Here is a 23,868-nt window from a genome sequence, read left to right on the forward strand (position 1 = left end):
AAAATTTACTATAGAAAAAACTATTATATCGTATTTAGAATTTGCGACATATAATTTGAAAATTTTACTATAGAAAAAACTATTATATCACTTTTAAAATTTGCGACATATAATTTGAAAAATTTAATATAGAAAAAACTATTATATCGTTTTTAGAATTTGCGACATATAAATTGAAAAATTTACTATAGAAAAAACTATTATATCGTATTTAGAGGTGCCCACTGAACTGAACTGAACAGTTTATGTTCGAAAAATATTATATTTTCATGTTCGTGTTCGTTCGGGTTCGGTTCAAGTTGATCGCAAAAAAAAAACATTGCAATCATATTCGTTCACGTTCGGTTTACGTTCGGTTCACGTTCATTTTAACTGTTCAAATTAAAACTGTAAACTTCAAAAGATGGTTGTTGGCCAAGGGAAGGAAGATGTTCAAAGGGAAGATAGACGTTTTTAAATACAGATTAATTGTTGTAATTCATACAAAATAAAACATCAAATCTATGTAGAAAAATACGTTTTGTTTCGCTCTGATAAGTAACTATTTATATTCTGTTTTTATTCTCGAGAATTCAACTGAACAGTTCGCGTTTGTTCAGGTTCGTTCGAAATAAAAAAAATCTGTTCATGTTCATTCGCGTTTAGTTCAAATGGTTCAAAATATGTAAAAATGCCGTTCATATTCGATTCATATTCGGTTCAAATTCGAATGAACCGAACGAACATGAACATATCGTTTTTAGAATTTGCGACGTATAAAATTATTTTTTTGAAAAATTTACTATAGAAAAAACTACTGAATCTGATAAAAGTTTTGTTTTACAAATAGTTTTTGATAGACTCTTCAATGCCTGTATGATATCGTAATCATGTGAAAATTTGCAGATTGCTTTTTTTCACAAAAAGCTAACATTCTGAGAGTTTGAAGAAATTTCAATACAATTGAATGGTACATTCCATACAAAATTTTCGTTTTTGAGCAAAAAGTCCAAAATTTTGTTCGGGAGGTACCCCTATTTTGCATTGAAATCTCTTCAAACCCTCGGAATGTTATTTTTTGTGTGAAAAAAATAATCTGTGCAAAGTTTCAGCTCATTACGATATCATACAGGCATGGCTTTCATACAAAAATCCAAATTTTTTGACTTTTTTGTATGAAAATGTGTCGAAATTTTTTTGTATCGCAAAACTAACTTCATATTCGGTTTTCTCGTACCCAAAATAAATATCACTTTTGGAAGAAAAATTGAATTTTTCCCATGCATCTGGAATTCTGGATGCTACTTAAATGAATATATTCATGTTTCGCGCATATACGGTGTTGTTGGTTTCAAGCATGATAATGTAATGTGTTGCAAGTTTATTTTTCAAAACAAGGTTGACCAGTAGTCAATAAGTGCTTTAAACTGGCTTTTAATAAAATCTTTATTAGTCTTTCTATAAACTTAGCGAAGAGTAGAAGTGTGCATTTTGAACAAAATATTTTCTGAAGTTGATTAAAATGACTTTAATACTTCCGACGATTTCATTTTTGGTAAGTATCAAAAGTACATTTTGACCATGAGAGAAAAATAAAATCTTTTTATAGATTTTGATGCCAACTATTGATGCAAAGTTGGCACAAACAATCACACTGAACAATGGATATAAAATGCCAATTATCGGACTCGGCACTTTCGAGGTACTTTCAAAAGTATATTCAGAATTTTCTTAAGGTAAACTCTAGAAGCAAGAAATTTAGTTCAATATTTAGTGTGTACGGCTGCAAAATGGGCTATTATTCTTCGTGCTATATCCATCCTTTGGATTGTTGTTTCATGTATTTCACCAATACTGGAGTGAATTTCTTACTCTTATTAATTAAAAAAATTTATGATAAATTGTAGTCAGATCCAGGTGATAATGAACGTGCTGTTGGCGATGCAATTGCAATTGGCTATCGTCACATTGACACCGCTTATTTTTATAAAAACGAGAAAGAAGTTGGAAATGCAGTTCGAACGAAAATTGCTGAAGGGCTAATAAAACGGGAGGATATCTTCGTCACAACCAAGGTGAGATAAAATATTCACATCTCTTCGCTTCAATGACAAAACACTTTTCAAAAATTTGTAGCTTTGGAGTACATTTCATGAGCCGGGTTATGTTGAAAAAGCATTCAAACGATCATTCGACAATTTAAATTTGACTTATATAGATTTGTATTTAATTCACTATCCGGTGCCTTTCCAACGTCTCTTGAAAAATGATAGTTTTTCTGTGAATGACGTTAGTTCGTTCCAATTATCTCCAGTTGATGAAAATGGTAATACTTTTGTTCATTACAATGAATTCGTATTTCAAAATGTATTGGTCTTGATTTGCTTTTAGGCAATACATTAACTGCAGATGTGGATTATTTGATTGTATGGCATGCTATGGAAAAATTGGTCGAAAGTGGTCAAGTGCGCAGTATTGGTTTATCCAACTTTAACAGTGAACAAACCGAACGTGTTCTATCCAATTCAAAAATAAAGCCAGTAACAAATCAAGTTGAATGTCATCCAAATCTCAATCAACGAAAACTAATCGAATTCAGCACAGCTCGAAATGTTACAATCACAGCATATTCGCCGTTGGGCCGACCATCTTCCTCTAATGGCAAAAAATTAGCAATTTTTGATCCAAAAGTTCTTGAATTGGCAAAGAAATACAATAAAACACCGGCACAAATCATACTCCGCTATACCGTATTTATTATCGAAATCTTACTCATCACTCTTGATAGAGTACTCAAAACTGTTTTCTATTTCAGATTCAAAATGGGGCAATTGTCATTCCAAAGTCAACTAATAAAAATCGAATGAAAGAAAACTTCAATATTTTTGATTTCGAATTGAGCAATAGTGACATGCAGTTCATGCATCAGCTAAATAATAATTATCGCTTATTTGAGTACAGTTCAGAAAAAAACCATAAATACTATCCATTCAATATTGAATTTTAATGCAAACACATAATTCATTCATCTATCGTTTTAAGAAATAAATCATTTAAGAATATTGTCATTCACAGTGTTACTTTATCTTTATTACGGCGGATGGATGTTGTTATAATAAGCTAAAAAAACAACGATATAACCAGTTTCTGCCGTGTACTTTTTATGTATACAAATATTTGCAAATAAATTATCAATAATTATATTCCTGTTTTATTTTTTTTGAATTTGTAATTCCATTATTTTTGAAGTAAAAAAAACTTCATATGGTACTGAAATCCAGTTCTTACCTACTATGTTGCTTAAGTAGATAAAAATTCAAGTCGGCTGGAGCAAACATCAGATTTCACTGAGATTCGTCAAAGAACAAAGGTGCACAGTGCATTTTATCGCAAATATTCTGTCCGATGAGTTTAGTATTTGTCAATATGAAAGTGAAACAAGTGACAATCACGTTTTGGGTACATTTTTTTTAGTTTTAATTACGAAAAAACATGATTCAAGTTCTGCTGAGAAATTAATAATTTTCAATTTTTCGAAAGGTTTTGTTGTTTTTAACAGAGGCAAAATTAGCACCAACACTTCGATTGAATAATGGCTATGAAATGCCTGTCATTGGATTTGGGACCTTTCAGGTAAAAATACAAAAAGTTTATTATTTTATACAAGATTCTTTGCCACACATACTTTTGATCAGACATTATATTGAGTTATGTTCAGCCAGTTGGATCAGCTCAGGGAGCCAATAGAAATGATTGTGTCTATTGTTTCCACTCCTTTTCGGCGTTTGACGTCAGCTTTCTGGGCTGAATCGGTTTCCTGAAAATATCTCAATAAAAACTGTTTGCTTTTGATGTGAAATCTTTAAAGTATAGTATATTCGATGTACCATTTATGCAGATTTACATAATATGCATTTAAAAGTGGTGTCTTTCACCATAGTATTCAGGATAGCAACAAAGTTGTATTTTAATAACTTAATTTATGATTGAAAAACGATAAATTTATAGGCATCTCCAGGCGATTGTGAACGTTCAGTGAAGGATGCTATTGATATTGGATATCGTCATATCGATACAGCCTTTGTGTATGGTAATGAAATTGAGGTGGGAAAAGCAGTCAGAGCAAAAATTGACGAAGGGGTGATCAAACGTGAGGATATTTTTATAACAACGAAAGTAAGTGGATTATGATACACGAAGAACGTACAATTAAAAATATTTAACATTCAATGTATCGTTTAGTTGTGGAGTACATTCCATGAGCCCGATCAGGTGGAAAAAGTATTCCAAAGGTCATCTGATAATTTGAATTTGACCTATGTCGATCTGTATTTGATTCATTTTCCATCTGCGTTGCAACGTGTTCCTAAAAATAAAACAGATGCGTCTGGTGACGTCAATACATTTGACAAATTGCCACGTGGAAAAGACGGTAAAGTAATATATTTATTCTTCAAACATCTAAAAGTGTGGAAATTAAAGTGATCTGATAATTATGTTTTTATTCTAATCTCATTCTTTTTTACTTATTAGGCAAAGTATTGACAGCAGATGTGGATTATTTGGATACATGGCACGCAATGGAAAAATTGGTCGAAAGTGGTCGAGTGCGCAGTATTGGTTTGTCCAACTTTAACAGTGAACAAACCGAACGTGTTCTATCCAATTCAAAAATAAAGCCAGTAACAAATCAAGTTGAATGTCATCCGAATCTCAATCAACGAAAATTAATCGAATTCAGTGCAGCCCGAAATATTACAATCACAGCTTATTCACCGCTGGGTCGACCATCTACAACTTCCTCTAACGGCAAGAACTTAGCAATTTCTGATCCGAAAGTTCTTGAATTGGGAAAGAAATACAATAAAACACCGGCTCAAATCATACTGCGCTATACTGTATGTTTATTATTAAGTTTTTCATATATATTTTCTACCAATGTTGACTCAATTTTAGGTTCAGAACGGAGCCATCGTCATTCCGAAATCCATCCATAAAAACCGCATAGAGGAAAATTTCAATATTTTGGACTTTGAAATAAGCGCTAGTGATATGGAAATTTTGCACGGGATAAATGACAACATTAGGTTGAGCAGTTTCGATGATTTAAAAGATGATAAATATTATCCATTCAATATTGAATTTTAACCAAAATAAACAAATATTATGTTTATATGAAATAAAGTAACATTGCACATGATTTTTGTTGATATCATTTCCCTATTTTGATGTCAAAGTCTTGAAAATCATATAGTATTTAAATACTGCCATAATCAACTGGAAATAGAAAACATATATCCAAATTTAAATCTTAACTATTCACATTTATTTCTTACTTTGCAATAAGTCTCCAGATCCGCAATCACTACAAATCCACGATAGGCAAACGGTTTTTGTGCATTTTCAATCATCAGGATGTAATATTTCTGCAAATCGATAGAAAGATCTAGCCAATTAGATCCAAAAAAGGAGTCAGCTATCTTTTCAAAGCTTTCAGAGGCAATTTTTCCAAAGTAACAGTAGAGAAAAATGTTGGATTTAAATAAAAATATACCGATCAAGGCGAAAATAATAGAGACATCAACATTCTTAATATGCTGAAAATGCGAAAAGCATATGAAATATATTTTTAATTTAATCGAAAAAACGATGAAAGATAATCGTTACCTCATTCAATTTGAGTACAAAAGATGGTAAAATAATTGGGCCACACATTAATTGAATCATGATGAAAAAGCTATAAACATCAGCTGAATCTAGGAACCAACTAGAAATTATAAAAAATACACACACATATTCAGAAATGTGATTAAATTTTGATGCGGTAAAATGAAACGGACTCCTTAATAGAGGCGTGAAAGCGAATCAGATCACAAAGTAACTTCTTGTCATTTCTTTTTCTGTTGGGAATGTTGAGTTTGTTCAACGAATGTTGAAACATATTATAAAATACTTGATGATGCAGACACATAGAAACGAATAATAAGATGAGTGGGCCATTGCATATAAAAAAGGTTAAGATAGTCAATTGAACGAAGATTATTTCACCACAATATCCGAGTAAGTTTTCTTGATCCCAAGGCAAACTAAAATGATCAAAATTAAATTATGTTTTCAAAAAATGAAAAAAAAAAACATCATACATAATTTTATGCGGATAAAACACATGTTCAGCGTTGAATTGTCCATACTTCATCCAGCAGAAAAGTATTGAAATTAGGAATGTCACCGTTCTTGCGATTATTATGCCTGCGTTGAATTTAATATAACCGTGAAAAAAACATTCACATCTAATATTTACTCGAGCCAATAATTGAAATGAATCGTTGTTGAAATCTGAATTGAATACCAATTTTGCTTGATCAATAAAAAAAGTTCAAAATTTAAGAGGAGAATAGAAGTTTGTTTGGAATTAATCTTAGCAGCTGATTTGCTTTTTTATGTTGGTATTATCGTCGTTATTTTCATTTATTTAAATGTGACACTCACTAATATAAAAATGCATAAAATCTCTGATTAACTTCCATTCTCCTTTATTTAAGGATTCTTACTTGCGTCATAGATTTTAGTCAATTTTTTAAAAATTCCAGCAATTCTACCTCGTATAAATGTTACGACAATCATTGTATATGTTACGCTGAAAAAAGCGCCAATTTGAAAAAGTGCACAAAAGCAGCTGGTCAAATCAACCTTTCTAAATTTATAAACAAAAACCACGGCTGCCATTAATCCACACACATTCATCAAGAATGTAATGAATACGATTGTGAAACGAAGTATTCTAATGCGTATCGTTGTATCTTCATCTGAAGGTATCACACAAAGCCAAGTCAATACCTTCTGAGTTGTTGCCAATGGTTTCATTCTTACTTCACAGAAAAACCTCCCAATAACGTTAAAGTCTACTTTTTTACTGTCATAATGTGACAAAGGTTCCTATACAGGAGAGCTCAAATACTTGTAAAATCATTTCAACGGAAACATTCATTTTTCATTATAATTCTAGCATTGTATATACAATAATTCGGACGCTTATCATCTATATGTAAAATGTCGGCACGTGTAAAAGCGCATCGAAATAGGCTAATCGAAAATCGATTATATGTGAAAACTTTTGAGCGCGTATGTTTGTTGATTGGTTCCAGCAAAGGATTTATAAAAATCCATATCGTTTATTTTTGGTTCTACAAATAAATATATTAGACGACTTTACTAGTGGTCCAAAAGTATATGGCGATAACGAATATTTTTTAAAAACATTAAGTGAAAAGTAATTTATTTAATAATTGAACTGAGCGATTGTTTTCAAGTATAAAAAATATTTATACCTACCCTGCCCACATAGAAAAAGAAGCCATAAGAAAACCATAGATTTATTGCCTAAAACGATAAAAAATAAAATTTACATACAGTTGGCGCTGCATTCTATGCAAACTTGTTTTCTGTTGTAACGGACTAAGTGGAAAGTATACGCTTATTACGTGAATTTTATTTTTCTATCATTTTAGGCAGTAATCTTATTGCTTCTTTCAAACATACCTTCCATACATAATTTTCTCGATTTTTTTTTTTCATTGCTTCAAAATTTCGGAATGTTTTTTTTTGCAAGTTTCATACAGGCGTCATATAAAATCCAAATTTTTGGTGAATTTTTGTTCGAAAAGTTTACCAAGTCGTATTCAGTTTTCTCGTGTTAAAAAATCTCCCACTACGTATTTTTTACAGCGGAAAAGATGTTTTTTCTGGACTTTAAATTGTTTCCGAATTCGTAAAGAAAACTCCCGAAATGAATTAATTTTTTATTTTGAATTAAAATCCCCCTTTGAGAATAGATTGATACTTGAAATAATCAGTATTACCAGCTACAATCAACATAATTTGATATATCTTACCTTTTTTATTTGCACATATAGGTTCTGATGAGGAAAGTCACTCAAAAATACCCCCAAGATTTTTGGATAACATTTTGCAACCACCATGAGTCCCTGTATATTAATATAGGCGAGAAAAAGACGGAATTGGATGGTGTCTTGACCGAATTCATATCGGTTGTGTTCAACAACAATTCGCACACGTCACCAGATGGCGATTTTACAATATGACATCTCTCAGTCATGATGGTTGGCATTTTGAAGAGATTTTTCTTATTTGTTCTCATTTTTCATACTTGATTTTTTTCCAAGTCAAGACAATGAATTTCTGTATCATATATAATCAGCACAAAGTTTGTGCCACAAACTGAATAAAACCGCCAAAAAATGTTTATTCAAATAAGGATTTCATTTATTATAAAAAAAATAATCTTATCAAAAATCAACAGAACTGGTTTCATGTATGCGTTTAAGCGGTAAAAAGTTCAAAAGATTTTTTTCAAAAGCATTATCTAAATAAATTGTTGAAATTAGAAAAATACGAGAAACAAATGTTTGAATACTAGTTTTTCCGTTAGTGGAATCAATAAAAGTGAATTTGTTTACGCATGTGATGATAAAAAAATGAGGAAATTGAGCTTGCCGAGATTATTTAAATTATTAATATGGCAAATATCCTAATAATTTTAAATTCTCATTTATTATTTACATGCTATTAACTGGAAAGGTTTTAGATAAGTTTTACATTCATACTTATGCTGTAAAATAAAATGCTTACAAATTAGATGAACTTGGGACATTTTACATATTTTTTTATTTTTTTATTTTTTTATTTGAAACTACAATGAGTTTCACATCATTTTTAATATTTTTTTTCTTAATATTCAAAATAGGCAGAAATGATTTTGGACAAAAGAACTGATTCCAACATTTTTAATTTCATGTTCACTTACAACAAGAGCACATACCGATTACGACTTAAAATTTATTAAATATCAACAATTCATTTTAAATTGCATTCAACACTGAATGTAATTCTTGTGTTTATCCATTCCAATCCACTACAAAAATTGAAAACTAGTCAGTTAAATAAGCCGTCAGAAATCAACTGGCTGTATATATGTATGTATATATAAATGTGTGTGAGTGTGTCAGGCAGTCAAAGTTGTTGTCATTGTCGGTGGCCTTGCCGTACATTGATTGTACAGTCATCACTGGATGTTATAAATTAAGTCAAATTGTCTGCTTTTATTTGGAACCTATGTCGTTATATACCTAATATCAGACCCAATTCATTTTCCACGTGACAGTTTTGGTACACGTTCGGCTACTATGGAATTCGATTCAAATTCGTTTTGCATAAAGAAAAGAAAAGATAAATATGTTAGTGATTCTAGCAAATTAAAAAAAAAAAACAAAAAAAACAATATTCTCAAAAACTGAATTTTAAGGAAAGCGATCTTTCATTTTGGAAGGAATATTGGATTGTGTTCTAGTTGTAAAATTGATGAAAATTGCGCATATGTCACATGTACTTACTCTTGGTCTCTCTACGCAGAGATATTACAATGGATATATTTATAAGTTTGATAAGGTGCATGTTTGTTTTTGAAATGCATTAGAATGGTCTTCCATGTACACACATGCGACACAATATATGAATGGGTGGGGGTGCATCCAAATTGATTAATTTCTTACTTTCATTTTAAATGACTAAATTTTAAAATTACTTCATAAAATCTCTTTCAAATAGTTTATAATACACGAGCGCTTTTTTGAAATGCACATACACACAAATATTCAATGAATGCGCAGATCGCATTTCATTGGCAAAAATCGAAATTCAAAACGATGTTATGTTCTGTCAAAAATTGAATGTTTTTTTTTTCTCTTTCAAATGCAGAGCGTTTTCATTGCATTCGATACTTTACGTTTCAGTGGATTTTATTTTTTAAAAAAATGCTTGTGTGTGTTAGAATGTGGGAGGTTTTTTTCTCTTTTTTCATTTATCCATTACTTTTTTACGTTCATTTACCAAAGCGACCCGCAAGCGAATATAAAGAGCGGAGCAATTCCAAGGCCCGAGCATCGGAATTTCGATGCGCCTGGTTCACCGAATAATTTGTATCACCTTGATGCGCTAAATATTGATCCAAATCTTTTGCAAGACGTTTTGAATTGCGTATTGGTGCTGGTGTAGTCCTTCGACGAGATTTGATTGTTGTTGGTGCCCGTGTTGTGGTCGTTGTTGTTGGTGCAAATGTTGTGGTCGGTGGTTGATAATATGTGGTCGTGGTGGTATCAATATCTGTTGAATAGATGGCTGTTGTGGTGTAATCATAGTTTGGTGTTGCTGTTGTGTCTGTGTAATAGTTTGTGGACTGGAATAACGGTGAAAATGTTGTTGTTTCAGTGTTAAGTGCAGCATTTTGTGGAGTCGATGTAACATGCGTTGCATAATTGGCAACGGTAATGCGTGAGCTGAGTGGCCTGTGATATGTTGTGATTGGAAGTTGTGTGGTTGTTGTTGGGATCGCATTATGACTCGATTGACTGTTTAAATTTAGTGATTTTTCTTCACGGTATGGTTTAGCGTGGATCGTTTGAATTTCATTACCATCATCGGTTTTTCCATCCATGCCGATTAGTGCGGTTAACAGTGCTTGCCTTGATTGTTCAACTGTTTTATTATAATCATCGTCACACGTTTGAATCAAAAGTAAAATTAATTTTCGCACTGTTTTATTTTTATCGGCTTTTTTCATAACATTCATCAAATGATCGGCAGATGTATCATTCAGAGAGCCAAACATTTCGTTGGCTTTGCGTTGCATTACATGTAAATAATCTTCATGTGTTGGTGGTCCATTTGTTGGTGAAACAGCTTTACCTTGTCGATTTTCATTATTGAAATACGGTGATATGGTTGGTTCAGTACTTTCAAAGTTTGGCGTTTGTGTTGTTTGTGCCGAACTTGAACTTGAATTCGGCACTTGAGTGCTTTGCTCACCCGAACTCATTAGGCCATCATTTATGGTTAATGGATCCAAAAACACTGAATATGATAGCGTTGACCATGTGTTTGGATTAATTTTACCATTATCTGGATAAGTTGTTTTACTAAATTCCGGTGCTGGTGTTACGGTTGGCAACTCTGTAATATAATGTCCATTTTCATTCTTCAGTGATTTTATATCATTTTCACTCGTATACTCTTTGCCCGTTCGATGTGGTTCTAATGTATTTTTACCATTGCCATATATCGACTGTGATTGAGCACGTTGTAAATCATTTTCATCGACTGGGGCAGTAATTTCACTTTTCGGAAATTCAAAACCTTTATTGCCGGAAGATGATGGCGGTAATAAATCAAATGACAATGGTCCAGACGATGTAGTTACAATATTTGGATAGTCAGTTGTTTGAGCTGGATAATCGGTGTCGGTAAGACGTGATGGAAATTGGAAAGTATTATTTTGATTTTCAAAATCTTCGAAATATGGATAGGTGGTTGTTGCTTCTAGGCCACCATTGATTTCAATGGCCAATGGATTGCTTGGTTCAGTTGTTCCGTCCAATGAATTTCCCGTATATTGATTCAATGCATACGATTCAAGCGCTTCAGTTAGAATACGCGAAGCTGGAATATGATCAACTTGTTTTAATGATTCGTGAAGAATTTGCGACCGTGTTGTATCGAAGATATCAACAGCTGGCAAAGGAGTTGAACTTTCCGAATTGTTAATAATATCGGTTGATTGTTCTTTTGAAAATGGTGTTGATAAGGTTACATCGGAAAAGTCAAGTACTTCCAAATCTTCTGTTGTTGGAATGGCACCGTTTACATCTCGAACACTTGGTGTGGCCGATGTTGGTAAGTATGTGGCTCCAGTGCCATCTTTAAAGTCCTTATTTCGTCCAAGGCGATTGGTTAAATACTCGGTACTTTGTACTGGGGGCGGTTCAGTTGGTCGAATTTCAGCCAAAACTCTGCGAAATGTGGATGGATCATGTAAATATGCTGATAATGCATGCGTAAATACTTGAGCCAATTCTCGTATTTGTTTCGTTCCACTGGCAGCAATGACCGGATTATTTGAAAATTCTGTTTCTAAATCATTATTCGAAGCATTTGAATCATCATTTGAGCCATCACGAATATTTGCTTTGTCAACCAATTTATCATCTTCATCGATTCCGAATAAGGTTTCATACTGACGCTTGGTAGTGTCGCTTACCAACGATGATTCTAACTTTGTCACATTACCGGCATGAACGTCAAGACCTTTCAAACCTGGAATTGGTAGAACAGTTGTTGTTTCAGCCATTGGTTTTGTCACCAAACTATCGACAGCCGTTGCAAAGTACAAAGCCAACGAATGAATTGTTTCCGGCCCCGAAGATGGTGGAATCACCAAACCAGATCGACTTCCATAATCTTTAACCTTTCGGTTTTGGTTATCATTTTCATTTGATTCAGATGGATTATCCAACTTTAAGTCGTGAATTGTTTGCATCATTTCCATAGCATGTTCAGCCACTTTGGCCGAACTGACTGTCGGTCTGGTTTCTTGTAAACGATTTCTTGCCCCTGGCCGAGCTGGTGATACACTTGGCACCGTTGGCGTATAATATGGTGTTGTTCGTGGTGCTTCATATCGTGCGGTTGTTGATTCGCCGTTCACTCGACCCCTTATCAATGGTGGCGGTGTTGTGCGTGCCGCTGTGTCCACAACATTTATGATAAATTCATTTGTTTCTTTAGTATCTTTGTATTTTGTAGTGCCACGATTTGGATATGTGATCGGTGCCAATGTGGTTGTTGAAAATGCCGCTTGATTATTTCGTTCGGTTGTTGTGGTTGTTGTGGTTGTTAATTTTGCATTTTGGAATCGTCGGCTCGATCGATCTGGATCATTATATTGGTATCCATCGAAATTGTTATTTTTCACAAAGGTAACATCGGCCGATGTTGTGACAGGTACAGACGATGTTGCTTGCGGTTGCGGTGATTGTGTCGTGGCTTCCTTTTGATTTGATGGCTTCTTTTCATTCGGTTGCTTATAATAGTAACCATTGAAATTGTTCGCCTGTGGATTGACAAATGATGAACTTGCAGCAAATACTTGTGATTCTTGTGAATTTTGTCGTCCATTTTGTAGGCTTTGTGCATTTTGTAAGTTTTGCGATCGCTGTGAATATGCTTTTGCCTTTCGATCAACATTCAATGCATTCGATTTTGGTGCATTTAAATCGGGAAATGAAATATCTTCAAAGTCATATGCATCACTTGAAATCTCTTCGGATGGTTTTTGTTGTGATGAACTTTTGTCCAATTTAACAATTGGTTTGGGCTTGTTTGTCGAATGTTGTGATGAACGATTTTGTGCTCGTGACAAAACCTCCGAACTTTCAGCATAATGACCCGGTGATGCGGCACAATTTACTTTAAACCACCAGTCACAAATCAATTCGGTTTGCTGAAAAATCGTACCATTCGGACAAAGAAATGAGATTTTCTTGCCGCCTTCGCAAATGTGAAAAACCTATTTAAAATACATTAAAAAAATGGAAATCAATAAAAATGATCGAATTGAAATGGATATTTTAAAATTGCTTGACATTACTTGGCACTCGGTTTCCAAATCGGCAAAATATCCATTGCCAAAATCACGACAGTTGAATGTCGTTTGTGGAATGCTGGTTAGAACGGGAAAATCGATACCAGGTCGTCCGACTACACCTTGATAAATCTCATAGTCGCTGTCATCAAATAAGTTCTCATTGCTAAGCCGTTTTCGTAGATCGTGCGGACTACTGATCTCTTCCGGTGCCAACTCTTCTTCAATATGAACCGCATACTGTGCCGCTCCGGTCCGTTCAGCTAATGACTTGGCAGACGTTCGAATCACCTTTTTTTTGAAATAAAAAACCAAACAAAAAAGAACTCATTAAAACCATGCATTCGCGTCTTTCACATTTTTTTCATCTGTCATCAACAGTATCAACGACTTTTTCTTTCTTCATTGCTTCATTCATTCCAAATAAAATGAAACGAAAAATATAGCTGAGTGATCTCGCTCTAAATTGTAAGTGTCTGTTTCATTGAACCAAAATGAATGAATTACTCTCTTCTATGCTTACACCATATTTTATCTCTCTACTAATTCGCTAAAATCGTTGTGTGCTTTTGTATTGTATGTTCATTTTTGTGTGTTGTTTCACACGCAATTCACTTTCTTTCCCGTTTTGAAATATAATTACTGGATTTTGCTTGCCTACGACGAAATTATAAGTGTGAAAATCGCAAACGAAATCAATTTAAACTTGAACGGCACCACACTCACACGAGGCCCGTTTGCATAAGCTTATAATCTATCAACTATATTTACATAAAAAAAATTGCGCTGCTCGCTATGTATTTTTTCTCTCTTTGCTTGTACGTATGTACGATGAAGCATAACACGATGCATATAAAATAATGAAAACGACAAATGGCATTGATTTGAATATCTTCTGTTTTCAACATTTTTTTTTCGTTGTTTTCGGGGAGGAAACATTGCGGGTGAGCACACATCACACCAATTCGTTTTTTGGGTAGGTATAGCAGTAACCGCAGCACAGACATGATCAAAACATGAAGCAAAAATATGTAGACAACAGAGATTTTTGTATGTTGAGCTTCCAGGAAATAGATCGTCTCCGAAAGATAATGCAATCATATTAGCGAGTAACTTTCGCTATTTTCATCGTTATTTTTTTTTCGTTTGCTCTTCGCTATTATAATTTTTTTTTTCATTTCGAGATCAAAGTTAATGTTATTCATCGGAGAGCAACGGCAAATGGTAAAAACAATGAAATAAAACATTAATAATGAAATTAAACGGAAGCAGTAGAAAAAAAAATCAGATTCCACGATTTGCCATGGTGATATTGAAAGTGTTCGTTGATGATGAATGAATAGCGCGATGCTACACAATAAATACAAAGTATACTTTCGTTGGCCAAATCTTTCTTCTGAATTTGTTGTAAGAAATCTCACTTTTGACCCAAGCTGTCTATCGACAGCATCCATCGCCAAGAAAAATTGCGCACAAACCAAACCATAAGTTTCCGAACGAACCGATCTGATATTGAATTCATTTAATATTCATATTGCAAACGAAAAATTTGTTCATTAGTTCAATATTTCGTCTTTGGCAAATATAGAAAAAAATGTGTGATTTTATCTTGCAAAACTATGCTGTGCTCCACGAGCACTGCACTAAATTGCGTCACGCGCTGCACTTTTTTTTCTTCTCTCTTTGCATAACCGTACAACAGACACATATAATAGTTTAAAGTGGTGAGCGCTTGTGTGCGCTCACACCATTCACACATATCTAACCAAATCGAAGTGCTCGCCTGAAATTCTATTGTTATTTACGTTCGTAATTTTTTTTTTAATTGGTACATTCATTGTGCTCTCTCGCGTAATTTTTCTTGAAATTATTCTTGTGCCATTTTCAATTCATTGTGTGTGCGTGTGTGCGCACCCGAGTGTATGTGTCGTTTACGATTGAAAATGTATTCAATCGGCATGTGGTCTGATTTGTACAATCTCGATGATGTACGACTTAGAATTGTGTGGCACGCACACCGTATAAGTCACGCATCAAATTTACAACATCCTGCATAAGACGAGTCTTATCATACAATAGCAGAAACAGATTTACCAATGCTTCTGTTTACGGAATGAAAATGCAAGTTTGTCTTGATTTAATGCAATGCCGACGCATTCTAAATCAAACAGATTGCGTACAATTTGGCAACCTGCTTTGAAAATGTACATGAATATTAATTGAAACGATTTGCTCATATGGAATGTTTTATTTTATTGAAGTGTTATGAGAAGTTTTCGCTTTTCCATTTGGTGTTTCGTTCAAAACGAATGTATTGCAACGTCGATTAATAATAATGCATAATGGTAATTGCAGTTTTGTTATAACTTTGTCAATATTATGAATGCGTAAAATGCGTAAAATTCAATTCTTTCTGTTGGTAATTTAGTCGACTTATCACTGCAACACCACCGTTGCTACCGATTGAAATCGAGCACTTTGTTGTATTACTTTATGCTCGCGCAAGCAACCACTTTCGAAATACTTATTCAATTAAAATAAATTATATGGCCGTTTAAATACGCGATGACCTTGTCAGTAGTCAGCGTCAAGCGTACATAAAATACCGTTCAGTTTAAAGCATGAGAATTGAGCATTGATAACAATTTTCGGTTCGAGATCATTGTGGGAAACTCTTTTTCATTGAAAATAAACGAGCGAGGGCGCACGCACATCGTAAGGCGGATGAAGTTTTTTTCTCTCTCTTCACTTTCAATAGATATTATATTATTCGTACACTTGAAATGACTTTTCAAACTGATCAGTTCGAATACACATATAAACAAATTACATAGCGCATGTGTCGGATTACACTTGAATATTATTTGTACAATGGAAAAGGTGAGAAAAATCATAGAAGGGAAATGATAAAAGTTTAAGTATTTCGCGCTCTCTCTTTCAATCTTTTTCTGCAAAGCGTCAACATATAAGAAAAGCATCTGCACGTGGAGGTTAATAAAATCAGACATGAGTCCAAGTGGGTGGGAACCAACACCCACCCATTTGTATATATTTTCAATGTGGTCGGGTCCTTGACAACGGAAAAGATTTGAATTGAAAGTTTATTTCACGTTTTTTGGTTGTAATCAAACGATCTAAAAGAAAATTTCATCATTTCTTCGAACGGGAACACTTTCCATTTTTTTTTTTCATTTCTTAAAAGAACTGAAACTGCAAAACATTTATCGTTTAAATAGGAAGAAGACAAGATTTTATTACCTTTGCACCCAAGCAAGGTGATGTGACGATGCACAGAAAAAAACCTGCAAAAAAATAAGAAAAAAGAAACATTGTTGAAAATGATATTACAAATTAAGCACAATATTATAATTGATTCTCCGTTGAATGGCAGACAGTACACGAAATATGCATGCGAACGCGCGACGAATGCAAATTTCGTTTGTTTCCCATGGCAATTTATGATGTACAGACACAGCTGAAACGACAAAGACGTTGTCGACGACGACCACGGAATTAAAAGAAAACAAGCGCATACCGTTGCGATTAAACATGGTAAACGTGTCGGTAGTTTGTACAAGTTCACATTTCGAGCCTCTCTCATCGATATGAACAACACAATCCCATCAACTCATGTTACGCCGTGTTGTCGAGTGTACGCGATCATTACATATGATTCTATGGTACATTATGATTGTTTGGTACATTTTAATGGGATACATCCACGTGTATGGGCAATCGTTTTCAAACTTGAATTAATTCGTTTCACACACATATGTATTTTTTCTCGCTCATAACCTTTCAAAAAATATGTTTCTCTTCATTCAATTAAATCGAAATAAACTTCATTGATTTGAATTCAATTGAGGCGGCTTACAAATGTAAAGTTGAAAAATATTACTTTTTGTCAAATTGAACATTTATCAATATTGCATGGAATCCATGAGTTCTTACACAGTGCGTTTTTGAATGGACAAAAATTGCTTTATTTTTTCTACTCAATAAGATGATTTTATTTGCGCCTCAATTGTCACTCGCGAATAGAAAAAGTAACGTGCATTTTTTAAATAAAATTGCCCATACGTATATTTGAGAGAAAATCCATTTTGAAAATGCATGCGCATCGGAAGGCAACCGCAAAATGATAAATTCAAGGCAGTGAAAACACGAATAATAATGCACATGCAGATGCTTATCATGCATCTAACATGCAGAAAAATTTCATTGATTCCAATATAGTATAGACGGAAAATGTAAGCGATCGTCTGCTGTGCTCATTCTTTTCGCTGCTGTCGTACAAATGGGCACACGTTTATTTGGCATTTGGTGAATATGTCGCCATCGTCTCTCTTTCTCACCATGTTTGGTGCATACAGAATATTGTCATGATCATGAACGTGGTGTGTGTGTGTCTCTCTGTGTGTGTTTTTTTTCATCACCATATTGAAATGGCACACATAAATAAACTAAAGTTCACCAAAACAAATCTGACGACGGTGACAACGACAAACGCCGTACAATTAAACAAACAGAAGAAGCTTGCGCATTAGAAATGCGCATTGTTTTCATTTTTTTCGCTTTTTTATTTTTCAATTTTCTGGCGAAAGTTCATGTGGAGAAAGAAAACTTTCTTAGTTTATATTAAAAGAAAGCAAAACAAATATCTATATTCATAGAAAGGATTGATGACATTTATTTGCTTATGTCAGTTTTTATCATCTCTGCCATAAACACTTTATTTATATCCACTCACACAGTTAGATCTATGCACCGAATGCAATATCAAACCAAAGTGTTTATCATTGAAAATGTACAAATCTCTCTTTTCGGTGGAAAATTATGAGATAAAGTGAAATGCGATTCAGGAAGCGAACGCAAACGAAAAATGTCAATATCATAAATATGATTGTATTGGACAATGATGAATCTGATGGGTGAGTGCTTCATTATTTGCTAATGATTCGATTTTAGTCAACATTGCTTCAGGACCGAAAGTGTCAAGAGTTACGAGTCGCAAATCGGTTCGCTGTGGGGGTATTTCCTATACTATGACCTTATATCATTATATTTATGTTGTGTAAATTTATGTTTTCAACGAAAATGAAGTTTACCTTTCGGCGAGAGAAAAAAAACTTCTTAATTAAATGCACGCAAAATTGAATTAGTCGAGGAACGCGAAAATTGCCGAAAAAAACCAATTCCATAATCATAAATGGTGTGCGCGGATCGATTCGTGGTCACAAAGATAATTCATGACACATAGTTTTACGGAAATTGCCACCTTCGTTTTTTTCTCTCTCCTACATCAACAATACAGCTTCAATAATTGAACATTTCACGGAAAAATCATGAAAAAAACAAACACTTACACCAAAAAAAACAACAGCAATAATAATAAAAGCGACTACATCAACGATCACGTCAAAACCAAACCAAATAAAAAATAGAAGGCAGCAGAAAAAAAATATCTGAATAATCGTGCGGTAATACAACAAGCAGTTATGAGCCCGCAACACCAACGTTGTTGTCGTCGCATGGATTAAAGTATGTGTGTTTTTAGTGTTTTGTATGATGAAAATGTTTTACTTTCTTGCTTTCTATTTCACGGTGTATGGCATTGCAGTTGAAGTTCGAGTGTCATCGTTGTTATTGGATTTGTGCATATACAAACATATACATACACCGAAAGAAAGAGACATACTCATTTTGATCGTTTGAAGTTTGTTCACCGTGATCTATTCAGATTAAAAGATCATACGGTTCAATTACTCATGTTTCCTGTATGCAAATCGAAACACACAACCACAAAAAGCCCTCACTGCGCGCACTATTTGTTTATAAGAAAAGACGACTCTCGCGCACCGAATGGTGTAATATCAATTTTTGACTTAGACTTTTCAACTGTGGCACGAAACATGCCCGGCTTCATATGCAGCCACAATTTATATAATGCCATCGATCAAAAACTTATCTGCTGCATATAATGCAAAAAAATCGCATCTCATATTGCACCATCAACTGATAAATGACCGAATGCTATTTGTTTGCTGGTCAGAAAAGTAGACGAAAAAAAAACAGCAACACATTTCCTCTATTTACTCGGCTAACAATTTCGATGAAATGCACCATGAACCGAAAAGAAAAACATCCGACATGAGTGAAAATCAAGTAGAAAAATAACAAAAGTGGAAACGATGTGATCGACCAACATCGGCAAATGGCGTTGAAAGTACTATCATTTCTAACTGTTGCACAGCAAACATAAATTCTTTTTGAAATCCATTAAAATGTCTCTCTCTTTATACTTCACCTGGGCACCGGTGTGATAAAACCATCGCATACATTTTCTTGTAGTCAGTTGAACTTTGGCATACCATTTACAGTGCTGATCATTATGCACACGAGAATTTCGTTTTTTGCTGTTCGTTCGAATTTTGCATCGAAATTCCTTGAAATCAAATTGGTAACCAAAATCGTTTTGTTTTCGATTGTGAATCACATTATGTCAATTATTTTTTTTTCTTTTTGATTGACCACCAATCAAAGCGATTTCATTACAAAACTGCCGATACAAGACAGCAAGAAAAAAAAATGTGAGCACAGTTTCGATGCCGGTATCTACATAATATCGTTCACTCTTGGTGTGTGGTTATTGTTTTTCAATCATATATCATTCAATTTATGGATTGTGCTTTATCATATGCGTATAAACCGGAGACAAAACAAAAAAATGAGGACAAGTTGCTGAAATGAAAATCAATTGAAACTAGAAAAAAGTCTTTGCGCAGAAAATTGGGTTTGATTGACATGTGATGAATTAGCGATTAATTCGCTAATTCGATGATATGCGAAGTTTAATTATCGAATCGGCAATGCAATCCACCATATTGACTACTTAACACCAATCGAGAAGTGACAGTGATTAAAAAACAATCGGTTTATGGGCCGTTTCAATTACAATATTTCATTCACAATCGCACAATATTATTTTATTAAATTAAATTGTGAACCAATGTCCGCATTTAATTCGACTATAATCGACTATATGCCAAATGATCATAGCAATGTCGTCATCCCTACCGTTGATTGATTTATGTGATTTACTATTGATGTAATTTCATTTCATTACCGTTTGATTTCAAATGAACGAGCAAAAAAAAATATCTGCGATGAAATACTTAAAATACGTTTTTCTCGAAACTTTCGTTTGAAATGAAACTGAGCGAAAAAAAAAAAGTTGAAACAAATTGGAATTGTGGCCAACCTTCTTCTATTCAGTTGCATATCGTCATGAAGATGAAAATCGAAAACTCAAGCAGACAATTATTATTCATAGTTGATGTTGTTGTTGTTTTGTTCGTGGCAACTTTGGAAAAGTGCCGCCGGTGATAATTCGATTGTTTGTGCTCTTTTCGCAATAAATAATAATAAGACAACAAGTAAAAGAAGTAGAGAAAAAAAGTTTTTTTTCTTTTTTTTTCGATTGCATAAGATAACAGACACTAAACCGTCCATAAATGAAATGATGCACATATACAATTCGCTGTTTGAAAGATGGTAGCAAAAATTGATTTTTGCTAAGCATAAAAGGTAAAACTTTATTTGATTATAGAAGATTTGAAGCAAAAAAAAAAAAATCACCGCCGAAATCACTCTTATCGAACGAAACAACTCATAAATCATGTTTGAAGTGTAATACTTTCATCAGTACATTTCCCTTCGAGCAACAAAACCAACGAGAATACAGGGAGAGAAAAAAAGAATGTATACCGAATATCATGCACATCTTTGCTATTTACTTTGGTTAATTTTAATCGCCAGAATAATAGTCCGGCAATACTTGAATTTTGAATTTGCCACACAATAATAATTATGCTAAAGCCAGATAATTTATGTAAAACATGTTACGGTCATTTAAACAAACACAAACTTGCATATTAAAGCGAATTTAATTATGACAATAATTTACATTAAACGTGAAAGATTCAAATCGGAAAATGGACATATGCATCTACGGGGATGATTAGGTCAAAAGTAAAGGTGAAATGTTAAATTGTTCAACTTTTTTTTTTCACCAGAAAAAAAAATGTGTGACACGTTTCAGTCATTTTGCTAAAAAAAACTGCATGAAATGCGATATTTTTGTTAATTATTTTAACCATGTTAAGAAAATTGTCGCGAAAAAAATTTCGAATTAACTATCTCATCATTTCATCTTATAACGACACGATTTTGAAAGCCTGCAGAAATGATAAAAATTATTTTTTTTTCTTATTAAACCCACGAATTATGACACATCATTTTGATAAAAATGTACCACTCCCAAAATTGCTCTGACAACTGAAAAAATGTTCGGAGAAAAAAAACGAACCCAAATTTTTTTGCATATTCGAAAAACGTTTTTTTTTCTCTTTTGCATACAAAAGAGAAGAATCTGTGCCATCGAAGCCCAGCAGTTATTTGAGCGATTTTCTTTGTTTTTACTCTAATGTGTTTGTGTAGACTTTTCTCTCTCTCTCTTTCAATGCGAATAAAAAATGTTTTCTAATTACTGGAAAATGTTGTGGGAAGTTCATTTGGGCAACATTCGAAATAACTATTCGTGAAGAGTGTAAAAAAAGTGCCCAAAACAACAACAGCCACACAAAGCCGAAGATTTTATTTTTAAATGTGTGCCACTGAAATGAAGATTGCAACATTTTTTCTTCGAATCGCTCCTACTGTATTTGGCGTGGAAGCCGTTTGTTATTGGTTTACTTCATGTTTTGGTCTGTATGCTGTTGTTGTTGTTTTTATTGTTTTACACTGATGATGTTGTAATCAACATAAATGGAATGCGAAATGCAACCATTCAATGAAATCTAGTTAAATTGTTGTTAATGCAATGATGTCAGATGATGAAGCTAAGAAAGTTGGTCAATCACTTAATTCTTGTCTTGGCTACATTTTCGTTCTTCACCACTTGGCGATGAACTGACAATGGATCATCGGCAAATGAAACGGTCAATAAAGCTGTTGTTCGATGTGCTGCATCGAAACAATTCAATTGGAACAAATAAAATTATTAATAGAATTGATTCTTTCAAATGAAATGTATGCACAAGATTCAATGTCGCAAGGTCTTAGCGAATAAAAATTCATTTAAAATATGCCCCATTCCGGTTGAATTGGAAGGTAATTGAGGCTGCACCATTCTCGTTCATTTTCCATTCAGTCAATTTTATTTCAACAAATCGATTTCAACGGCGAAATTGTCTTTATAATAACAGCGTGAGTAGCGATAATCCAGAGAAATATTGAAATATAGATCATTCTCTCAAAATAAATGAGCTTAAAATAGTCAATACTCATGATCAAAACATTTGAATGTAAAGCCGACAGACAGTTCAATGAGGGACGAGAAAAAAACACACCATGAACAAAAAATCACTTTACGATTTATGCTGCAGGCGACCGAGAAAAGAAATATATGCATAGCAAAGTCTATTTGTACTTGGAAATTTCGATACATTCAGTTTTTGTGCACACAATTCAATTTCCGTAACATTCTGATTTCACAAAGAATGTAGCGATGGGCTCTTTTTTTTTCTTTCCGAAACGTTAAGCATCAACAAATAAAAACCGATAAAAATGATTTAGCATTTCCACAAGAGTCTCAAGAGTCTGCACAACTGAGAAATTACCTTCTCAAGAACTTGTGAATACCGTATTTCAAAATGTAAACACTGTTATTCTGAGGTGTTTCGTAATTTTCAGTTGGTTTCGTTTTTATTTTGCTTGTCGGTTCGATGATCTATGGATGTGAAAATCGTAAATTTTTTTTCTCTCTTTGCTTTTTGATGCCAAACGGTGTGATTTTTTTAACACGCCGGAATGGTGTGCTTGTTTGCTGCAGTCGGAAGATGTTTATTTTTCTTTTGACTTAATTGAAAGGCGTTCGGTGATTACGATAACCTTTCAAACATCATCTTAATTAACCGCCAATTTATTTTATGTCTATTTTTCCACGCCGTTTTCATTCCACATTTTTGATAATAATATTTCTTTATCAATTTTTTCCCCCTTTTGTTTTATTACTTTATCATGTAGTATATAGTTTGTGCACGCGACTCGTACTGAAAATACGTGTTAGCTAATAAATCATGCCATTTTCTCTAATGTGTTTTCAAACACACGGGCTGCGTTTTTTTCGTCTGCTGCCTTCGATCGTTTTAAAATTAACGATTTGATTAATAGAAAAGCATGAAATTTGACTTTTCGGCTCTAATGATGTGATGGCACGTTGGTCAAGCAACTAATTAATGCGTTCATTGATTGAACTCTAAATTATTGTTTCGTTCGAGAAGGAGAGAGAGAGAGAGAGAGAGAGAGAGAGAGAGAGAGAGAGAGAGAGAGAGAGA

The 23,868-nt window shown here is 33.6% G+C and overlaps 3 protein-coding genes across 6 annotated transcripts in view; 2 read left to right on the top strand and 1 right to left on the bottom strand.

Moving 5' to 3' along the window:
• Nucleotides 1-1,440: 1,440 nt before the first annotated feature.
• On the top strand, nucleotides 1,441-2,988 carry LOC116339697 (1,5-anhydro-D-fructose reductase-like). Of its 2 annotated transcripts, none has more exons than XM_031765726.1 (6): nucleotides 1,441-1,534; nucleotides 1,589-1,715; nucleotides 1,887-2,054; nucleotides 2,116-2,305; nucleotides 2,371-2,729; nucleotides 2,795-2,988. In XM_031765726.1, exons 2-6 carry the CDS (start codon nucleotides 1,641-1,643, stop codon nucleotides 2,984-2,986), a joined length of 984 nt encoding a protein of 327 aa, XP_031621586.1. In that variant the 5' UTR covers nucleotides 1,441-1,534; nucleotides 1,589-1,640; the 3' UTR covers nucleotides 2,987-2,988. The 2 variants fall into 2 exon arrangements, with proteins under 2 accessions (XP_031621586.1, XP_031621585.1); XM_031765725.1 differs by having other exon boundaries at nucleotides 1,589-1,681.
• A 315-nt stretch (nucleotides 2,989-3,303) lies between these two features.
• LOC116339650 (1,5-anhydro-D-fructose reductase-like) lies at nucleotides 3,304-5,179 on the top strand. Its single transcript, XM_031765662.1, has 6 exons — nucleotides 3,304-3,438; nucleotides 3,520-3,612; nucleotides 3,988-4,155; nucleotides 4,222-4,411; nucleotides 4,513-4,877; nucleotides 4,936-5,179. The coding sequence occupies exons 1-6, from the start codon at nucleotides 3,385-3,387 to the stop codon at nucleotides 5,125-5,127; spliced, it is 1,062 nt and encodes a 353-aa protein (XP_031621522.1). The 5' UTR covers nucleotides 3,304-3,384; the 3' UTR covers nucleotides 5,128-5,179.
• A 3,457-nt stretch (nucleotides 5,180-8,636) lies between these two features.
• Nucleotides 8,637-23,868, bottom strand: part of LOC116339802 (mucin-5AC) — a 34,861-nt gene continuing 19,629 nt past the window's right edge. For 2 of the 3 annotated variants that reach the window (XM_031765855.1, XM_031765854.1), the window contains 4 exons: nucleotides 16,730-16,773; nucleotides 13,478-13,762; nucleotides 9,886-13,396; nucleotides 8,638-9,180 (listed from right to left, as the gene is read on the bottom strand). In XM_031765855.1, coding sequence (XP_031621715.1) covers nucleotides 9,143-9,180; nucleotides 9,886-13,396; nucleotides 13,478-13,762; nucleotides 16,730-16,773 — 3,878 coding nt within the window. In that variant the 3' untranslated portion in view covers nucleotides 8,638-9,142. Of the gene's footprint in view, nucleotides 9,181-9,867; nucleotides 13,397-13,477; nucleotides 13,763-16,729; nucleotides 16,774-23,868 lie in introns of all 3 variants that reach the window. The other variant, XM_031765856.1, reaches the window with a different exon arrangement.

This window comes from Contarinia nasturtii, unplaced genomic scaffold, assembly GCF_009176525.2.
Source record: "Contarinia nasturtii isolate CC-2019 unplaced genomic scaffold, AAFC_CNas_1.1 Cnas_scaffold_533, whole genome shotgun sequence".
NCBI lineage: Eukaryota > Metazoa > Arthropoda > Insecta > Diptera > Cecidomyiidae > Contarinia > Contarinia nasturtii.

Bases quoted from the DNA above. Each gene is read 5' to 3' on its own strand.
- LOC116339650 (XM_031765662.1), top strand. From the start codon at position 3,385: ATGAGTTTAGTATTTGTCAATATGAAAGTGAAACAAGTGACAATCACG. The intron at 4,412-4,512 runs GTAAAGTAATAT...TTTACTTATTAG, and splicing joins ATTGCCACGTGGAAAAGACG to GCAAAGTATTGACAGCAGAT. The intron at 4,878-4,935 runs GTATGTTTATTA...ACTCAATTTTAG, and splicing joins AAATCATACTGCGCTATACT to GTTCAGAACGGAGCCATCGT.
- LOC116339697 (XM_031765725.1), top strand. From the start codon at position 1,502: ATGACTTTAATACTTCCGACGATTTCATTTTTG. The intron at 1,535-1,588 runs GTAAGTATCAAA...ATCTTTTTATAG, and splicing joins TTCCGACGATTTCATTTTTG to ATTTTGATGCCAACTATTGA. The intron at 2,730-2,794 runs GTATTTATTATC...TTTCTATTTCAG, and splicing joins AAATCATACTCCGCTATACC to ATTCAAAATGGGGCAATTGT.